At 47.6% G+C, this 19,720-nt stretch overlaps 1 protein-coding gene across 8 annotated transcripts in view; it reads right to left on the reverse strand.

Annotated features, from left to right (window-relative positions):
- Window positions 1–19,720, reverse strand: part of NEXN (nexilin F-actin binding protein) — a 153,250-nt gene that overhangs the window by 68,448 nt on the left and 65,082 nt on the right. For 6 of the 8 annotated variants that reach the window (XM_033915852.1, XM_033915849.1, XM_033915855.1 and 3 more), the window contains 2 exons: window positions 14,698–14,892; window positions 2,258–2,446 (listed from right to left, as the gene is read on the reverse strand). In XM_033915852.1, coding sequence (XP_033771743.1) covers window positions 2,258–2,446; window positions 14,698–14,892 — 384 coding nt within the window. The remainder of the gene's footprint in view (window positions 1–2,257; window positions 2,447–14,697; window positions 14,893–19,720) is intronic. The other 2 variants (XM_033915854.1, XM_033915857.1) reach the window with 1 other exon arrangement.

The following is a 19,720-nucleotide window of genomic DNA, read 5'->3' on the forward strand; positions in this document are numbered from 1 at the left end:
GATGGGTCCTTCAGGTAGTCTCTCAAGAATATGCCCTCTACTTTCTGCAAAAGCCTTCAACTCACTTTTCAAAAGAGTCTACTTTCAAACTGCTTTAAAAATCTCTGCTTCACCAGGAGCTTCTTCTCAGTCCTTCTTTACCTCAATGCAATACAACCAGTTCCATCAAAGGAGAGGGGCAGAGGGTTCTACTCCAAATACTTCCTAATTCCTAATTCCGAAGAAAACCAGAGATCTTCATTCTATAGTAGATCTGTGGGCTTTCAAGAAATATTTAGTGAGAGATTTCATGTGGTTTCTCTAGGAACTCTTGTTATCTCTACTGGAAAAGAATGATTGGCTTTGTTCTCTAGATTTAAAAGAAGCCTACACTCTTATTCCAATATTACCAGCCCACAGAAAATACCTCCAATTTCAAGTGGGGTCTTGACATTTCCAATACAAAGTACTACTGTTTGGCCTTGTCAAACAACCACTTCTACGATACGCTCCCTGGAGCTCCTGGGATTCATAGTCAACTATTCAAAATCACACCTTTTTTTGACTTAGCAACTAGAGTTCATAGGAGTCCTTCTAGATACCACTCGGACTTGTGCTTTCTTACCTCAACAGAAGCTCGACAATCTCCTACACCTCTGCCAGACAGTCTAATTGTGAACATATCTCAAGGCAAGACAGATGTTACACCTTCTAGGTCATACGGCATCTACCGTATATGTAGTTCCGTTTGTATGCCTTCATTTCAGAGAGCGATCCGGGCAGGCAGATGGGGGCATTCCTCCGATCGCCCACATCTGCATATTGGGGTTTCAAGAATTCATCAGACCTGCCCTTTGTACTTTAGAGAATCGCATCTAGTGGCAACTAATTTGGTCTCCACCCCTAAACACGCTTACTTTGGTGTTAGGCGCACCTAGGTGCCTATCTTTTGTAGAATCACATCTAAGAAGACAGGTGCCTATTACCCAATTAATTTTTTTCCCCAATTATGAGCATGTTAAAGCTCATAATTTAAGACAATTTACTAATTACTAAGGGTCCCTTTTATCAGACTGTACTAGAGATTTTTGGTTTGAGTCGGTGCAAAAAGTGCTCTGATGCTCATAGAATTCCTATGAGCAATGCAGCACTTACCTTGCTGGCCCATGCTAAAAACCTCTAGTGCAGCTTGATAAAAGTGTTGGTTGGGGGGGGGGGGAATAAGTTAGGTGTCTAACTTTAGACACCCATTTATTTAGGCACCTCTTTAGAATTTGCCTCTAATTGGATAACACTCCCATGTTCATTCCTCCTCCATGACACTCCCCAGCAAAAATAAATAAATAAATAACACACAGTTAGCACTTAACTCCTTTTAGCAATAGGGCCCCTTAAATGAACTGGGCTAGACAATTAACACTGGCTTTTACAAAGCTGTGGCAAAGGTCTCTACTATGGGCCAGTGAGGTAAATGCTCCGACGCTCATAGAATTTCTACATGCATTGGACCATTTACCTTGCCGGCCTGCAGTAAAAACCTCCACCATGGCTTTGTAAAAGGAGCCCTAAATCTCTCTAAATATGCATGCACTCTCTACTTTCCCCATCTTTTTACTTTAAAAGGAAACTTTAAGGAGTTCACTAGTACCTCAAAATAATCTGCTTTTTTTTCCAGTGAAATATTCTTCGTTCTTAATTAATCTTAATGAAAAATGGTGCTCAGTTATGGATTTACCATTGACATAGCCATCCCTTTTCTGTTCACATGGTTTCTCACTTTGTTTTGTTCTAATGACCAAAATATTTTCTAACACAATTTCATACTTTATTATTATTATTTTTTTTTTTTTTTACATTTAAAGCAGAGTAAACTTAAAGATTTAGGGTCCTTTCCATAAGGTGCAACAGAAACTAAACACTAAGAAGCCCATTTTATACATAAGGGCTTCTTAGCATTTGGCACATGCTAATTGTTGGCGCACATGCCGCAGCAGGGGGGGGGTCGGGAAGGAGCAGGGGGTGGAGAGGACAATGAGAGCTGGCACCCCCTCCAAGATGGTGGGGGCACCCTCCCCCTCCCTTACTATGCCACTGATTGCAACACACTGTATGTAAACCCTATATTGTAAACTGTAACCTGTTCTGAGCTTTTTGGGATATAAATCTAAATAAATAAGTAATGGATTGTAATATAACAATAAAAGACAATACCAATGTACTCACCAAAGCTGAGCAAAACATACAAAGAATTGTAAGTTTTAATGTGCAAAAGTCCTACCATGCTTTTCCTTGCTTCAGCAAATTGCCGTCTCTCATCCTCTAAACGTTGCCTGGCATCTTCTTCAGCTTTTCTCTTTTCTGTTTCATGCCGTTGCTTTTCCAGTTCTTCAAAACTTAATTTTAATTTTCCAGGCTGATTGATTTCCTTTGACATTGCAAGCAAACTGTCATCTTCATCGTCCAAAAGCTTTTATAGAATAAGAGTATGCATTTGTTATCTTGGTATCGTGCACCATTTAGGACTTGAATTCATGTTTGTTACCAATAGATATTTTCCAGGTTGCCTCAGAATCTTATGTTTTCTATTCCAATAGTAAAGGTATACAGTATGCTGAAAAGTTATCTATCAGAATGAACTAAAAGCAATCCCTCTGCGGGTTCATGCGTATCATTTTGAATACAGTCCGTTCTTGTTATTCGCAGTAGTGCGGTTCCCAAAAATGTTCACGAATCGCGAAACATGAATAATGAAATGTTGAATCTATGGAAAAATAGAGGATAGATTCCAGCAGTACATGTTGCGCCTCAATACCACAGAAAGTAAACAGTGGACCTATTGGGAAAATAGGGTTAGGTTCCTGCGTGGGACAGCACTTGAAGTAACTGTGCACATGGAGGTCAGAAAGAAAGCCTGACTATGAGGTGAAAGTGAAAGCAAAAAAATTTATTTGTAAGCACTGGTTCGCGAATATGCAACCACAGTGGTGCAAATGGGGAATATTGGTTGCAATTGGTACAACCAGAGATAGGCGAAATCGTGCATTGTGAATGAGCGAGTAACGAAAACGGACTGTATAACAAACCAATAAACAAAAATGAACAAAGATGCACATTGCACTCAATGTAATAGCTATTCTACAAAATAAAGAAATAAAAACTGAAAATTTATCAAGATGCAAAATTAGCATTACTATATCAGAAAAAAATATTTCTGTCATTTATTTTTTGTTATATTTGTACACATTATATATTTTAAATATTATTTTAATCTACATAGAGGGCATTTTCGATATGATGTCCAACTCCAAAGATATTTGTCACCTGGAAGATGTCCAAAATCTAACAATGATAATCAAAAAAAGCTTAAAATGTATGGTATGTTTTGAAAATCAATACAAAAGAGAGATAAAGAATAAAATAACTAAATTTCTATGTTAAGTCCATGGAGAATCACTGTTCCCCAGGCAAATATCAACCGCTGCTCCTGGTACGTAAGCAGCTGAGATATGTCACCTCCATTCTTTTGAAAAAATTGTTTCAAAACATTTAACAAAGAAATTGAATGGCTAGTGCCACATTGAATTTCCACACATATTCTATTTAAATTTGTATGGGCTGCTGGACGTTCTCACTGGTATTCTGTTCAGCTGTGACTTTTACGTTGTGCCTTTTGATGTTATTTAACGCTGCTAATCTCATGAGTTTTGACACAAATTTGTCCGGTGGTTTTGATATCGCTGCTCCTGGTAAAGTCAGTCTCTGCTCCTCACCCAGTAAGAAAGTCAAGATAACGTGTTTGATAAGTCTATTTGAATTATTTCTGATATTTTTAGCTTTAGTGCCCATTGTTATAGTTTATTTTGCTTGTGTGCTTTCATTTCTCCAGCACTTTTCTTCCTCTTGAGAAAGAGTCTTTTTGAAACACGATCTGTGTCGAGGAAGTTGAACTTGCTTTGGATTGACTATATATTTACTGTATGATGACTTTGTGTGAATCATGAACTTGGATCTTTATTGATGCACCTGCACTTTCAAATCACTTTGTGAAGAAACTGGGACTTGGCAGCACACAGAACTTTTTTCTTCCAGTTGGTTAAGGGCACATGGCACGCTTTTTGCCCTCCATTTGGATTATAACCAATTTGCAAGAGCATATGAGACTATCTGCTATTAATGTGCCATGCTATAAGTGTTGAACATATCTTTCGTGCCTTCCACTGGTTTTTAAATATGTTTATGTCATTGAGCACAATTAATTAAATCATTTAGCACAGGGCTGCCCAAGTCCGGTCCTCGAGATCTACTGGCAGGCCAGGTTTTCAGGATATCTACAATGAATATGCATGAGAGAGATTTGCCTGCACTGCCTTCTTGGTATCAGGACCGGACTTGGGCAGCCCTGATTTAGCATATCTATTTTGTTTATTTAAATTCTCTTAGTTATTTATGCTTTGAAAATCACCCAGATAATCCTCTGGGAAATCAGTATCTACAGACGTTATCACTGTTTGCCAATAAACATCAGCACACGTAGAAAATAACCCACAAAAAATGTCTGTTGTATTACCGGTTATGGAGAACGCCAGTGATGACATCAATATGGTACTTTGGTGGCAAAACAACTTTCCCATGATGTGCTGAATTATAGTGTTACACATGGATAAAAGTTTCTTTGATGGAGTTAGATGTTACAGAGAGGAGAAGAGAAGAGGTAGTAGACAGAGACAGCAATGAGAAAGAGGAGGAAGGAGAAAGTTACAGAGAGAGAGAGGGGAGAAGGTAGAGAAGTACAGATAGAAGCAGGAGAGAGAGGGACGAGATAGGAGCATGTCCATTGGAAGGGAGCCCAATTACTCCCTCCAGGAGACTGAGGCCCTTGTCTCCTGTGCCTTCGCTACAGAAGGCACATATTTATGGTCAAATAATTTTTATTGAGCTCAGTATCGCAAAGATACAGCAGGTGCACATTAATACAGATAAACTCAAGTTTTATATACAAACTACCCAGTGCAAAAGCATCCCAAACCCCCAACTCCCTCACATCCCACCCCCCCCCACCCCAGTCCTCCTTCCAGCAGTAACATTTAGGGACAAACTAAAAGGTCAAGTACAATATCTCAGTGGTAATGTAAAGCATATCTAAGTGGTATCTCAGCAATTCAGGAGACGACTCCAAAAGGGCTCCCAGACTTGCTGAACAAACCGCCCTGGAACCGAGGAAAAGTCCACAATATCTCTACACTCCCACATCAAAAGGGTAATCAGATGATTTCTCCAAAGGGATAAATCTGGAACATCCACCTCCAACCATTTTATAAAGGTGAGTGTGAAACTGTGACCCCAGGTGACAGGTGAGTGAAACTGTGACCCCAGGATCACAGCAACGCTCATGTTCAATCACTAGACACAGGCAGGATGTGGCTCCAAAACATAGAATTGCTCATGGCCTAAGAAAGGGGAAAAACACAACTATGCAAACCACAAGCTACAGAATAAGGGAAGAGGAGCTCACAGGGTCTCCCTACCTGTGGCCTGCTAACATGAGGAGCCCTACAGATATAAGACTCCTTCCCATCTCCCCTCATGCCCCACATCTATATAGTCAGAGTAATTTTAGGGCCAGTTCTCTAAAATACAGTGAGCCACCCTAAACCACACTTGCCTGTTCCCAATGAATATCCCCAGCGTGGGATGAACACAGAGGATCTCGAATCAGAAAAAAATTAAGGCCAGTACTGGGCAGACTTGCACAGACTATGTTCGTATATGGCCATTTGGTTGATGATGGGCTGGAGTGAGCTTTGAAGGAGACTTCAGTATATGGAACCTAAGCATAGTACCGGGCAGAGCTTTTGGTTCTGGCCCAGCAATAGTTAAGAAGAAGGAAAATTTACATTAAATCAGTAATTTAAAGAGTGGGTAGGGTTGTGCAGACTGAATAGACCATTTGGGTCTTTATCTGCCGTCATCTACTATGCTACTATGTTTGGACAGTAGACTGATTTGTACTTAGTGATGAATAAAATATAGTGAAAAATGTTTCAGATGGATTGGTATGTGACTGGAGAAGGGATATGGTAATCGGCTTGGCATTTTTTAAATAGCATAGAGTCATGACAGAACAGCAACTTGTGCGCTAATTCATATGTGAATTGCTTGGGGCCCTTTTACTAAAGCCCCATCAACAAAGATAATCACATTGCAGGTAATAATCCAAAGAGTTGTCAAAACATAATGCACTCTTTGGTATATGACTAGTAATACCCCATGCTGTCCCATTACCAGGGTCTTCTTTATGCAATTTCTAAATGAAAGTGCAGACCTCCACCCATTTAGCTTCTGGCAACATAAAAACATCCAAGGAAATCACAAAGATGAATCACACATGATAAGCTTCAACTTAATCATACACCTAAGCAAAGAGGAGGAGAGAATGGTTTCACAGAAAACATTCTGATTCAGAGCTGAATCACAAGCACTTGAACTTTGCTATTAAAGAAGGTTGTGGAATTTTTACGTGATAACCTTTTTGATTTTCATTGGATCTTATTAATAGTCAATGCTAGCACGAGTTAGTGTCCTGTAGTACCTCTTGATTAGTAGATGGTATTTATATAAAAGAAAAACCCGGTAAAGCAAAATCAGAGCAGTCCAAAGCAGAGAGAGTTTTGTAAAATAAACTGATAAGAGAATATCTGCATTGCTGGCAACAGGGTGACGCGTCAAAAGCGCGGCGGAGCTAAGCAGACATTAGGCGAATCTGACTCATCTGTACCTATATTAGCTTTCCTTGTTTTTCTTTTTATAGAAGATATATGACAGAACAATAATTCTACAAAGAGCAGAGATTAAAAATGATATGGGAACAAACATGTGAGGCCAATACTAAAATACCAATGAGATCTTAAAACTTCCTTAGAGCCAAAAAAAAACCCCAAGGACAGCAGGCATATATTCACACATGTAGGTAATATCATCCAAGGAACTCAGAATGAAAACTACCAAGTGCACTGTCACTTAAAATTATTTTTGGCAGTGCCATACTGTGCACGTACCGGTGCCTTCCTGCTCGACACTGGCTTGCGGGATCATCAGTTCAGTAAAAAATCTAAGAAGCCAGCTTGGGGAGGTGGATGGGTTGTGATAATTATATGCCTGCTGTCCTTGGAATACACTTGCTAGTCCATAGGCCATTAATGAGATGGCTTGGGGAAATCCACAGCTTAAGATTTTTCAAGTTTCAACTTCTATAAAAAAATTTTATTCAATCGCAATATCATCATTTCAAAGCGATTAGAATCTCGGAGAGAGCGGGAGCCAGAAGGCCTTGAGCATGCGCAGGTGCTCAAGGCCAAGCAGAAGCGCGGCAAGTGGCAGGCTCTTTGGGCACTGGCATGTCCTGTGGGTTGGTGCTGCGTGCCAGTTTGTAGGGGGGGGGCTCGCATATCAAGTCAACGCTCGGTTTGCGAGGCAAGATTTGCTAGAGTGTTTTGCTCGTCTTGCAAAACACTCGCAAATCGCGTTACTTGCAAACCGAGGTTTGACTGTATTTATAATTCTTAGCGACGGGACCACAAACAGATTTTTTTTCCTCTGATCTTAGGTTTCTAGTTGGGATGTATGGGATAAGGAGAAATTAGGTTCTTACCTGCTAATTTACTTTCTTTTAGCTTCTCCAGACCAGTAGAGGTTAACTTTACGAATGGGTATATATCTAATCATGACCAGCAGGTGGAGACTGAAAACAAAACTTTGGGACAGTATATACTATCCTCCCTTCTCTATTTCCCTCAGTCTGCCGAATAGCCAAGCAGAACCAAGAACTGGAAAACAGGAAGAAAACAATACTCCGAACAGGAGTAACAAATAACATACCCAAATGCTGTTGGAAAATGCAGAGGAGAAATACCCGAAGGAAAATGTCCCCACAGCTCGCCAGCTAAGCCAGCCGAGCCACAGCCGCTGTTCTTTAATTCTCCCCGGCCCTAGAAAAATACTAGAACCCGCAGCAAAAAACAAAAACTGCCCGCGAAAACAGCCCCAACAACAACAACAACAACAGACAGGGTGGGGACCTCTACTGGTCTGGAGAAGCTAAAAGAAAGTAAATTAGCAGGTAAGAACCTAATTTCTCCTTCTTTAGCACTCTCCAGACCAGTAGAGGTTAACTTTACGAATGGGACGTACCAAAGCAGTCCCTCTCACGGGCGGGACCCCCGAAGGGCCGATACCAGAACACGCTCACCGAACACCGCGTCCCGACGCGCCTGAACATCAACCCGATAATGTCTAACAAAAGAATACAAGGAGGACCAAACCGCAGCCTTACAAATATCCACCGGAGGCACGAGCGACGACTCAGCCCAAGAAGCCGCCTGACCCCGAGTGGAATGAGCCTTGAGAAACTCCGGAACAGGCTGCTGTTTCAGAAGATAAGCGGAAGCAATCGTCTCCTTGATCCAGCGCGCAATAGTAGCCTTAGAAGCGCCAGCTCCCCGACGAGGACCAGCCAGGAGGACAAAGAGATGATCGGACTTCCGGAATTCCTGGGTCCGCTGCACATCAGAGCGAAGGACCCGACCGACATCCAACTTGCGCAGCTGCCGTTGCTCAGAAGAGCCCTCCCGACCACCAAGACCGGGAGAACCACCGATTGATTGACATGAAAAGGAGAAACAACCTTCGGCAGAAAGGAAGGAACAGGCCGCAAGACGACCCGCTCCCTAGACAACTCCAAGAAGGGAGCCCTACAAGAGAAAGCCTGCAGCTCAGAAATACGCCTAGCAGAAGTAATGGCCACCAAAAAGACCGCCTTCAAAGTAAGGTCCTTCAAAGAACAGTCGTCCAAGGGCTCGAAAGGCGGGCGCACCAAAACAGAGAGAACCAGATTAAGATCCCAAGAGGGAACCGAGGGCCGTAGGGGAGGCCTAAGCAACTTGGCCGCCCGCAGAAACCGAATCACATCAGGAAGAGCCGATAAACGCTGACCTGACACCAACCCTCGAAAGGTCGACAGGGCCGCAAGATGAACCCGGAGAGAAGACCAAGCCAGGCCTCTATCCAGGCCATCCTGCAAGAACTCTAGAATGTTAGGCAGAGAAGCGCGAAAAGAGGTCACTCCCCGCGCCCGACACCATTCCTCAAAGAGACGCCAAACCCGCACATAAGCCCGAGAGGTAGAAAGCCTCCGGGACCCCAACAGTGTAGCGATCACCTTGTCTGAATATCCCTTCTTGCTAAGGCGACCCCTTTCAAGAGCCACGCCGTAAGACAGAAGAGAGACGGGTCGAACAAGGGAATGGGACCCTGCATCAGAAGGTCGTCCGAGAGAGGCAGAGGAAGAGGAACCGCCACCAGGTGCCTCACCAGATCCGCATACCACGGACGTCGAGGCCAATCCGGAGCCACCAGCACCACCAAACCCGGATGGTGAACAATGCGAAGAAGCACTCTGCCCACCAGCGGCCAAGGAGGGAACACATACAACAGCCCCTCCGTTGGCCACGGCTGGACCAGAGCATCCAGACCCTCGGCCAGCCCTTCCCTGCGACGACTGAAGAAGCGGGGCACTTTGGCGTTGCCACTCGTGGCCATCAGGTCCATCAGGGGCTGCCCCCAATCTTGCACTATCAACCGAAACGCTCCGGCGCCGAGAAACCACTCTCCTGGATCCAGGAAGTGACGACTGAGGAAGTCTGCCTGAACATTTTCTACCCCGGCTATATGAGAAGCCGAGAGGTCCAGAAGATGGGACTCCGCCCAAACCATGAGCCGAGCCGCCTCCTGCGCCACAGGAGTGCTCTTGGTGCCCCCCTGACGATTGACATAAGCCACCGCCGTGGCATTGTCCGACAGGACTCTGACCGACTTGCCCAGCAAAAGGGAGTGGAAAGCTAACAGCGCCAGCCTGACCGCTCTGGTCTCCAACCCGTTGATCGACCAGGAGGCCTCCTCCGCGGACCAGGAGCCCCGAGCTGAGTGGCCCATAAACTGAGCCCCCCAACCGAGGAGACTCGCATCCGTAAGGAGCACCGTCCACTGCGGGAGATCCAGACCCACCCCCTGAACCAGGTGAGGGGTCCGGAGCCACCAGCGCAGACTGCAGCGCGCCAAGCCTCGCAGGGGAACCGGAACATCCAAATCTTGCCTCCGGGGAGACCACCTCCGGAGCAGAGCATACTGAAGAGGACGCATGTGGGCCCGCGCCCACCTCATCACGTCCAGGGACGCCGCCATTGACCCCAGGACTTGGAGGAAATCTCGCGCCCGAGGACCCCGGGACGCCAAAAGCAGGCGAATCTGAGATTGCAATTTGCTCACCCGGGCCTCTGGAAGGAAGACCTTCCCCAAGGAGATGTTGAACATAACCCCAAGGCACTCCAGACGCTGAGCCGGGACCAACCGACTCTTGGAAAGGTTGACCACCCAGCCCAGCGACCGGAGAAACTCCACCACCCGAGCCGTAACCCGGGAGCTCTCCTGCAACGACTTTGCCCGAATCAACCAGTCGTCCAGGTAGGGGTGAACCAGGATGCCCACCGACCGCAAGGCTGCCGCGACGACCACCATTACCGTGGTGAACGTCCGAGGAGCCGTGGCCAGACCAAAGGGAAGCGCACAGAACTGAAAGTGCCGCCCCAAGATCGCAAAGCGAAGGAAGTGCTGATGAGAGGCCCGAATTGGAACCTGCAAGTAGGCCTCCGTCAGATCGAGAGACGTAAGAAACTCCCCCGGCTGAACCGCCAGAATGACCGACCGCAGCGTTTCCATGCGGAAAGACGGAATCTTGAGAGCTCTGTTGACCCCTTTCAAATCCAGGATGGGCCGAAAGGTCCCCTCCTTTATGGCCACCACAAAGTAAATGGAGTACCTGCCGGTGCCCCACTCCGTAGGGGACACCGGCACCACTGCCTCGAGATCTAGCAAACGCTGAAGGGTCTGACGAAAAGCCTGCGTCTTCCATGGAGTCTGACATGGAGAAGCGAGGAAAAGGTCCGGCAGAGAGCGGGTAAACTCCAGAGCGTAACCGTCCCGCACCACCTCAAGGACCCACTGATCGGATGCGATCTCGGCCCATTTGGGGAAAAATTTGCGCAGCCGGGCCCCCACCGGAACCAAAGGGGGCGCCGGCAAGGAGTCATTGCGCAGGACGGGAAGCGGGGGAACCGGCGGAGGGATTCCCTGCCCCCCGACGGGCCCCCCGAAAGGGCTGCATGCGCTGGAAGAACCGACCCCGGGAAAAGCCCTGAGCCGGGAAAGAAGCAGCCCCACGCCCCGGGCGATACTTGCGAAATTCCCGCAAACACCCCCGGGCAGCCCCACACCTAGACGCAGGGCGGGCACGGTCCTCAGGCAGACGGGGCACCTTCGAGTCCGTCAGAGTCTGAATCAACTCATCTAATTCCTCTCCAAACAAAAAGACCCCCTAAAGGGAACTTTAGTAAACTTAGCTTTGGACGCAGAATCCGCCGCCCAAGCGCGCAGCCACAAAATACGCCGCGCGGCCATGCCATAGACTTAGCCGAAATCCGCACCAAGTCATAAAGAGCATCTGAGAGGAACGAGGCAGCCATCGCAATCTTCGCTACCTCCTGATCCACTAGAGACCAGTCATCAGACTCCCGATCCAGGACACGCTCAGCCCACCGAAACACGGCGCGAGCGACTAGCTCCCCACAAACAGCCGCCTGGACCCCAAAGGCAGAGACATCAAAATCATACTTAAGAAGAGTCTCTAACGCACGCGCCTCCGAGACCCTAAGAGCAGAACCGTCCATAACAGGCACGGTATGCCGCTTAGGAAGTGCCGAGACCACCGCGTTCCCCATTGGCGAAATTAAGGTAGCCCTACCTCCCTCCGGGACGGGATACCCAAGAGCCAAGGCGCACACCAAACGAAACTGCGCCCATAGGCCACTGCGCCAACACAAAATCCCGCAAATCCTGACGCACAGGAAAAGAGCGGGAACCAGGACAGACCCCCTGAAGCAGAGGGGCCCCCATACGCGGGGTCTCCGGCGGCGCCACTGCAAAAATGCAGCACCAAGGAGACCTGCTACACAGGTCTAAAAGCTCATCCCTCTGAATAAAAAGCGCACCACGGACGCATCTGCTCTGGAAGACGGGAAACCCGCCGCCCCGCTGCCAACAGGCGTCCCCTCTAGAGGATCCTGGAAGCCCGCCAAAGCAGCCAGGTCCTCAACCAGGCCAACACGCTCCTCCGCCCACCAATTCGCAATCCAAGCCCCCCCGCGGGCGCTTGGATGAGGGAGGAGGAAGAGGGGACGCCAAACGAAAAGAGGGAGGCAAAGCCATAGGGGGCGCGGAGGGAAACCCCCCCCGAAACCCCCCAGGCGCACGTGGGACCCCCAAAAGTCCGCACAAAGAAAGAAAATAAATTGGGGGCAAAAAACCCCTGGGGGTCCCCAGGGACTCCCTGCCCCAGCAGGGGTCCATGCTGAAACCTGCCCCTGTGTTCGCCATACAGGGGAAAGGTCACCTGAGGTTGCAGACAAAATGGAGGGGCCAGACAAAGAAAATGGCGAAGTTCCCGCCAAAAATGCTCCCTCCATGGCCTGTAGCGGCTGAGAAGACTGAACAGTCTCAGCCGCTAAGACAGGCAAGTCGGCATCAGCTGTCAAAAAATCAGCTGAGAGGGAATCCTTCGGGGAATCCCTCCGTGGGCGGTTGTGGAAGACCGGGCTTCCCCACTGCTCCAAGCCGACTCGCGAGGCACCATCGGCGGGGAGCTCTGGGCGCCTGCAGCCGCTGCCGACGGAGCTCCACCACCTCACCGACCCAAACCGCCGAGTTCAGGCCGGCCGCGAGTGCCTCGCGGCTGGACTAAAATTGTGGCCTACTCCCCCGGAGAAGGGCACAATTGCTCCAGACGCGACCTAGCTATAAAAAAGTGCTGGTTACATGAAAAAATACAGTAAAATACAGTTTTCTTAAAGGGAAACAACCCTTCAGACCAGCACTACCTCAGGATTTTTTTTATTTTTTTTATTTTTTTACAGAACAGACTCCACAGGCTCTCGAAGCAATATGCCTTGCTTGACTTAGGGGGCAAGGCTTACTGCTGAGGCTCCTCTAAAAAAATGTGGGGAGGTGGAGGAAGTGGGGGGAGGGACCCCGCTCGTGACCCGCCGGGTTTGACACCCCCGAGGTCGGACGGACCCCCAAACAGGGCCCGACCAAGCTCCGTCCGGCCAAAAACAGGGACAATAAACCCCTAAACAAATTCCAACAGCCCTACCAAGAGAGATGGGTACAGATCACTCAACACCTGCTGGAGACTGAAAGAAGACTGAGGGAAATAGAGAAGGGAGGATAGTATATACTGTCCCAAAGTTTTGTTTTCAGTCTCCACCTGCTGGTCATGATTAGATATATACCCATTCGTAAAGTTAACCTCTACTGGTCTGGAGAGTGCTAAAGAAGCTACCTTTCCAAGAATGTTGGAGCTTTAACTGTTAATATTTTGAAAGTTAATTTTCCTGATACTAGTTTTTCCTGTGTGTTTGTGATACTTCTTGAAAAATGTTAAAACTGGTATTGTATTATTTCTTTTTTGACTAAATGTTTTGTCAAAAAGTTTAAAATAATAAATAAAGAATTTAAACAATATATATATATATTGAAAGTTAGGAAATTCTATGGGATATGGGTAACCAGTGAGCTTTTTTTAAGATGTGGGGTTATGTGATTGAATTTTTTGCTGTTTGTGATAATTTTGATAGCAGTATTCTGTATTATTTGTAATCGGCGGAGTTCTTTTAAGGTGATTACTTTCTACAAAGAGTTGCAGTAATCAAGTTTTGATATGACCAATGAATGTATGAGGACGTTCAGGAAAGTTGAATCAAGAAATGAGGCTAATGATCTGATCATTCGTAATCTCTGGAAACAGCTTCTAACTACAGAAGCAGCACAGAATCTGTTTTGCTACTTGGGATCTAGCTAGGTGCTTGGGACCTGGGGTTGGCCACTGTTGGAAACAATCAAGCCATTGTGACATCACTGATAAGGTTGGCTCTTAGGCACTGGTGGAATGAGGCATTATGACATCATAATCTCAGCTCCGGAATGTTGCTACTCTTTGGGTTTCTTCCAGGTACTTGGGACCTGGGTTGGCCACTGTTGGAAACAGGATACTGGGCTTGATGGACATTCGGTCTGTCCCAGTATGGGAAATTCTTATGTTCTTTTGCTTTCTCTGAGAACCAGCAGGCATTATATTCTCACAAGCCAGGATCATGTCTATGGATGAAGATAATGGGAAAAATATATCGCAAAATAGAGTGATTATTTGGAAAAGTGATGTAATTTGCTTTTGAGATATTTAAAAAATAAAAGTGCGGAAAACTTTTGAAGATCTCTCGTAGTATTATGGAGAGAGATATTTTTTTATGAACATATTAAATATTATACTATTGCAAACTCTGAAGTGGCACATTTTCAGTGACTTCTGGTTAACTCAGATGAAAGGGGAATCAGATATTAACTATCGTATTCTATTCTATCGCTCGGAGCGGGGGGAAGGGAGGAATAAGAGAGGCACCGGCAGTTAGCACCCAGGGCAGTCCACCTGCCCCCACTCCCCTTGTTACACCACTGATTACGTTATTTAAATACAGATCTATGTTTATTGGGATTTAATAGAAGTTGGTGTAACTCTCAGCAAATAACTTAAAATCAGTGCACACCAGTATTTACCATTTGAAGTCGGGCTTCCTCAAAGGTACGTCTCTCCTCTTCTAAACGTTTTTTTGCTTCCTCTTCAGCACGCCTTTTTTCTTGATCTTGCCTTTGTTTTTCTAGTTCTTCAAATGTTAATTTTAGCTTTCCTGGAGTTACACGTTCTTTTGTGTCTTTTTTCTGTGTGTCGTCATCATCATTATCATCCTCATCCTGAGGGAAAAGGTTATCACAAAAAACCAAAAAAATATTTTGTAAAACACGAGACAAACACCATCACAAGAATGTCAGGGCACAAAAAAGTGAAGATGACCAGTGGTGATTCTAGGGATGGAGATCTGATAAGTTCTGATCCAGGGCATCAGAACACAGGCAAGGTCAGCACACAGGCGGTTCTGAACCAGGCCAGGTTGGCACACTGACCTAGGCCCTGTGTGTGGATCTAGGCCCTGTGTACGGATCTAGGCCTGTGTTTGGATCTGAGGCCCTGTTTCTCATTCCCTCTTCCTCCTGCCACATATACTTTCTATGTTTCCACAACAGCAGGGACAATGTATCAGCCAGAGTCAGAAAAAACATTAAATGGCAAAATAAAGACTGACTCACTCAGTATAGCCAACATATGAGAAGGACAAGCACTACTGTCTCAAAGCTCAGAGACTTGTAACTCTGAAGAGGGGAAGATAATCCTCTCTTAGGAAAAGAGTTTTACATCCAATCATGGCTAGAAATGCAGTAAGGGCAAGTCCAACTCAAGAAGGCAACTGTTTGTAATGCTTACAATACTAATGTATAAGTTGATTCGTTTTTTTGAAAAAAGTAGGAGATTGCATTCAGGTTGTACAGAGAGTGAACTTATCTTGTAAGCTTAAAGCTATATTCAGGGTCCCGACGCGGCCCCGTTTCGGCGTCTGCTTCAGGAGACCCCGCCACACACACAAAATGCTTGCAAAAGAATCACACTAATAAAGGTGTTCAAACTGCGGTCGGTCAAACAATAGAAAACTTCTGTGCAACCAACTTATACAACTTATACTTCTGTGCAACGAATCAACTTATACATTAGTATTGTAAGCATTACAAACAGTTGCCTTCTTGAGTTGGACTTGCCCTTACTGCATTTCTAGCCATGATTGGATGTAAAACTCTTTTCCTAAGAGAGGATTATCTTCCCCTCTTCAGAGTTACAAGTCTCTGAGCTTTGAGACAGTAGTGCTTGTCCTTCTCATATGTTGGCTATACTGAGTGAGTCAGTCTTTATTTTGCCACATATACTTTCTAAGCAAGGACAAGGTTTGCACCTTGTGACAGAATACTGAGGCATTTCTCCTCCCTTCCTGTCACATATTAACCTGACACACATTTACCCTTATTCCTTATCTTGTTTAAGCATCCCTTATATGGGCAACAATTAGACTTTGCCTGAGCAGGGCTTGACTTAAGGCTAATCAAGAAAGCTTAAGGAGTATGCATTATAACCTTTGGACTGTCACATATCAGAAATGTACACATTGGGAATCACTTTATTATAACCATTATATGTATTCAGATGTCACGTGAGATAGTAACTTTGAGAAGCACATGAAATATGTAAACAATGAATTACTTTGGCCTAATCCTCACTGTAAATGCATTATGAAATTATAACCTTGTAGAGCTTTAGCTAAGTAATTAATGGAGCTATGATTCTCAATAAAAGGGGGAGAGACCATTCATTTGGAGCGCTTCCTTCTGGACTCTAAGACTGCTTGTGTGTGTTTCCTGTGTGAAATTTCTACAGGCTGAAGGAGAAATTAGGTTCTTACCTGCTAATTTACTTTCTTTTAGCTTCTCCAGACCAGTAGAGGTTAACTTTACGAATGGGTATATATCTAATCATGACCAGCAGGTGGAGACTGAAAACAAAACTTTGGGACAGTATATCCTAGCCCCTCCTCTCTATTTCCCTCAGTCTGCCGAATAGCCAAGCAGAACCAAGAACTGGAAAACAACAGAGAGAAAAAACAATACTCCGAAAGGAGTAACAAATAACAAAACCCAAAATGCTGTTGGAAAATGCAGAGGAGAAATTCCCGAAGGAAGAATGTCCCCACAGCTCGCCAGCTAAGCCAGCCGAGCCACAGCCGCTGTTCTTCAATTCTCCCCGGCCCTAGAAAAATACTAGAACCCGCAGCAAAAAAACCAAAAACTGCCCGCGCAACAGCCCCAACAACAACAACAACAGACAGGGTGGGGACCTCTACTGGTCTGGAGAAGCTAAAAGAAAGTAAATTAGCAGGTAAGAACCTAATTTCTCCTTCTTTAGCACTCTCCAGACCAGTAGAGGTTAACTTTACGAATGGGACGTACCAAAGCAGTCCCTCTCACGGGCGGGACCCCCGAAGGGCCGATACCAGTACACGCTCACCGAACACCGCGTCCCGACGCGCCTGCACATCAACCCGATAATGACGAACAAAGGAATGCAAGGAGGACCAAACCGCAGCCTTACAAATATCCACAGGAGGCACGAGCGACGACTCAGCCCAAGAAGCCGCCTGACCCCGAGTGGAATGAGCCTTGAGAAACTCCGGAACAGGCTGCTGTTTCAGAAGATAAGCGGAAGCAATCGTCTCCTTGATCCAGCGCGCAATAGTAGCCTTAGAAGCGCCAGCTCCCCGACGAGGACCCGCCAGGAGGACAAAGAGACGATCGGACTTCCGGAATTCCTGGGTCCGCTGCACATAAGAGCGAAGGACCCGACCGACATCCAACTTGCGCAGCTGCCGTTGCTCAGAAGAGCCCTCCCGACCACCCAAGACCGGGAGAACCACCGATTGATTGACATGAAAAGGAGAAACAACCTTAGGCAGAAAGGAAGGAACAGGCCGCAAGACGACCCGCTCCCTAGAAAACTCCAAGAAGGGAGTCCTACAAGAGAAAGCCTGCAGCTCAGAAACACGCCTAGCAGAAGTAATGGCCACCAAAAAGACCGCCTTCAAAGTAAGGTCCTTCAAAGAACAGTCGTCCAACGGCTCGAAAGGCGGACGCACCAATACAGAAAGCACCAGATTAAGATCCCAAGAGGGAACCGAGGGCCGTAGGGGAGGCCTAAGCAACCTGGCCGCCCGCAAAAACCTAATCACATCAGGAAGAGCCGATAAACGCTGACCTGACACCAACCCTCGAAAAGCCGACAGGGCCGCAAGATGAACCCGGAGAGAAGACCAAGCCAGGCCTCTATCCAGACCGTCCTGCAAAAACTCCAGAATGTTAGGCAGAGAAGCGCGAAAAGAGGTCACTCCCCGCGCCCGACACCATTCCTCAAAGAGACGCCAAACCCGCACATAAGCCCGAGAGGTAGAAAGCCTCCGGGACCCCAACAGTGTAGAGATCACCTTGTCTGAATATCCCTTCTTGCTAAGGCGACCCCTTTCAAGAGCCACGCCGTAAGACAGAAGGGAGACGGGTCGAACATGGGAATGGGACCCTGCATCAGCAGGTCGTCCGAGAGAGGCAGAGGAAGAGGATCCGCTACCAGGTGCCTCACCAGATCCGCATACCACGGACGGCGAGGCCAATCCGGCGCCACCAGCACCACCAAACCCGGATGGTAAACAATGCGAAGAAGCACTCTGCCCACCAGCGGCCAAGGAGGGAATACATACAACAGCCCCTCCGTTGGCCACTGCTGGACCAGAGCATCCAGACCCTCGGCCAGACCGTCCCTGCGACGACTGAAGAAGCGGGGCACTTTGGCGTTGCCACCCGTGGCCATCAGGTCCATCAGGGGCTGCCCCCAAGCCTGCACTATCAACTGAAACGCCTCGGCGCCGAGACACCACTCTCCGGGATCTAGGAAGTGACGACTGAGGAAGTCTGCCTGAACATTTTCTACTCCGGCTATGTGAGAGGCCGAGAGGTCCAGCAGATGGGATTCCGCCCAAACCATGAGCAGAGCCGCCTCCTGCGCCACCTGAGTGCTCTTGGTGCCCCCCTGACGATTGACATAAGCCACCGCCGTGGCATTGTCCGACAGCACTCTGACCGACTTGCCCCGCAACAGGGAGTGGAAAGCCAACAGCGCCAGACGGACCGCTCTGGTCTCCAACACGTTGATCGACCAGGCGGCCTCCTCCGCGGACCAGGTGCCCTGGGCTGAGTGACCCAAACACTGAGCCCCCCAACCCAGGAGACTCGCATCCGTCAGGAGCACCGTCCACTGCGGGAGATCCAGACCCACCCCCTGAACTAGGTGAGGGGTCTGGAGCCACCAGCGCAGACTGCAGCGCGCCAAGCCTCGCAGGGGAACCGGAACATCCATCCCGTGCCTCTGGGGAGACCACCTCCGGAGCAGAGCATACTGGAGAGGACGCATGTGGGCCCGCGCCCACCTCACCACGTCCAGGGACGCCGCCATCGACCCCAAGACCTGGAGGAAATCTCGCGCCCGAGGACACCGGGACGCCAAAAGCAGGCGAATCTGAGATTGCAATTTGCTCACCCGGCCCTCTGGGAGGAAGACCTTCCCCAAGGAGGTGTCGAACAGCACCCCTAGGTACTCCAGACGCTGAGCCGGGACCAACCGACTCTTGGAAAGGTTGACCACCCAGCCCAGCGACCGGAGAAACTCCACCACCCGAGCAGTAACCCGGGAGCTTTCCTGCAACGACTTCGCCCGAATTAACCAGTCGTCCAGGTAGGGGTGTACCAGGATGCCCTCCGACCGCAAGGCTGCCGCGACGACCACCATCACCTTGGTGAACGTCCGAGGAGCCGTGGCCAGCCCAAAAGGAAGCGCACAGAACTGAAAGTGCCGACCCAAGATCGCAAAGCGCAGGAAACGCTGATGAGAGGCCCGAATGGGAACATGCAAGTAGGCCTCCGTCAGATCGAGAGAAGTGAGAAACTCCCCCGGCTGAACCGCCAGAATGACCGACCGCAGAGTTTCCATACGGAAAGAGGGAATCTTGAGAGCCCTGTTGACCCCTTTCAAATCGAGGATGGGCCGAAAAGTCCCCTCCTTCTTGGGCACCACAAAGTAAATGGAGTACCTGCCCGT

The sequence above is a fragment of the Geotrypetes seraphini genome, chromosome 12, assembly GCF_902459505.1.
Source record: "Geotrypetes seraphini chromosome 12, aGeoSer1.1, whole genome shotgun sequence".
Taxonomy (NCBI): Eukaryota; Metazoa; Chordata; class Amphibia; order Gymnophiona; family Dermophiidae; genus Geotrypetes; species Geotrypetes seraphini.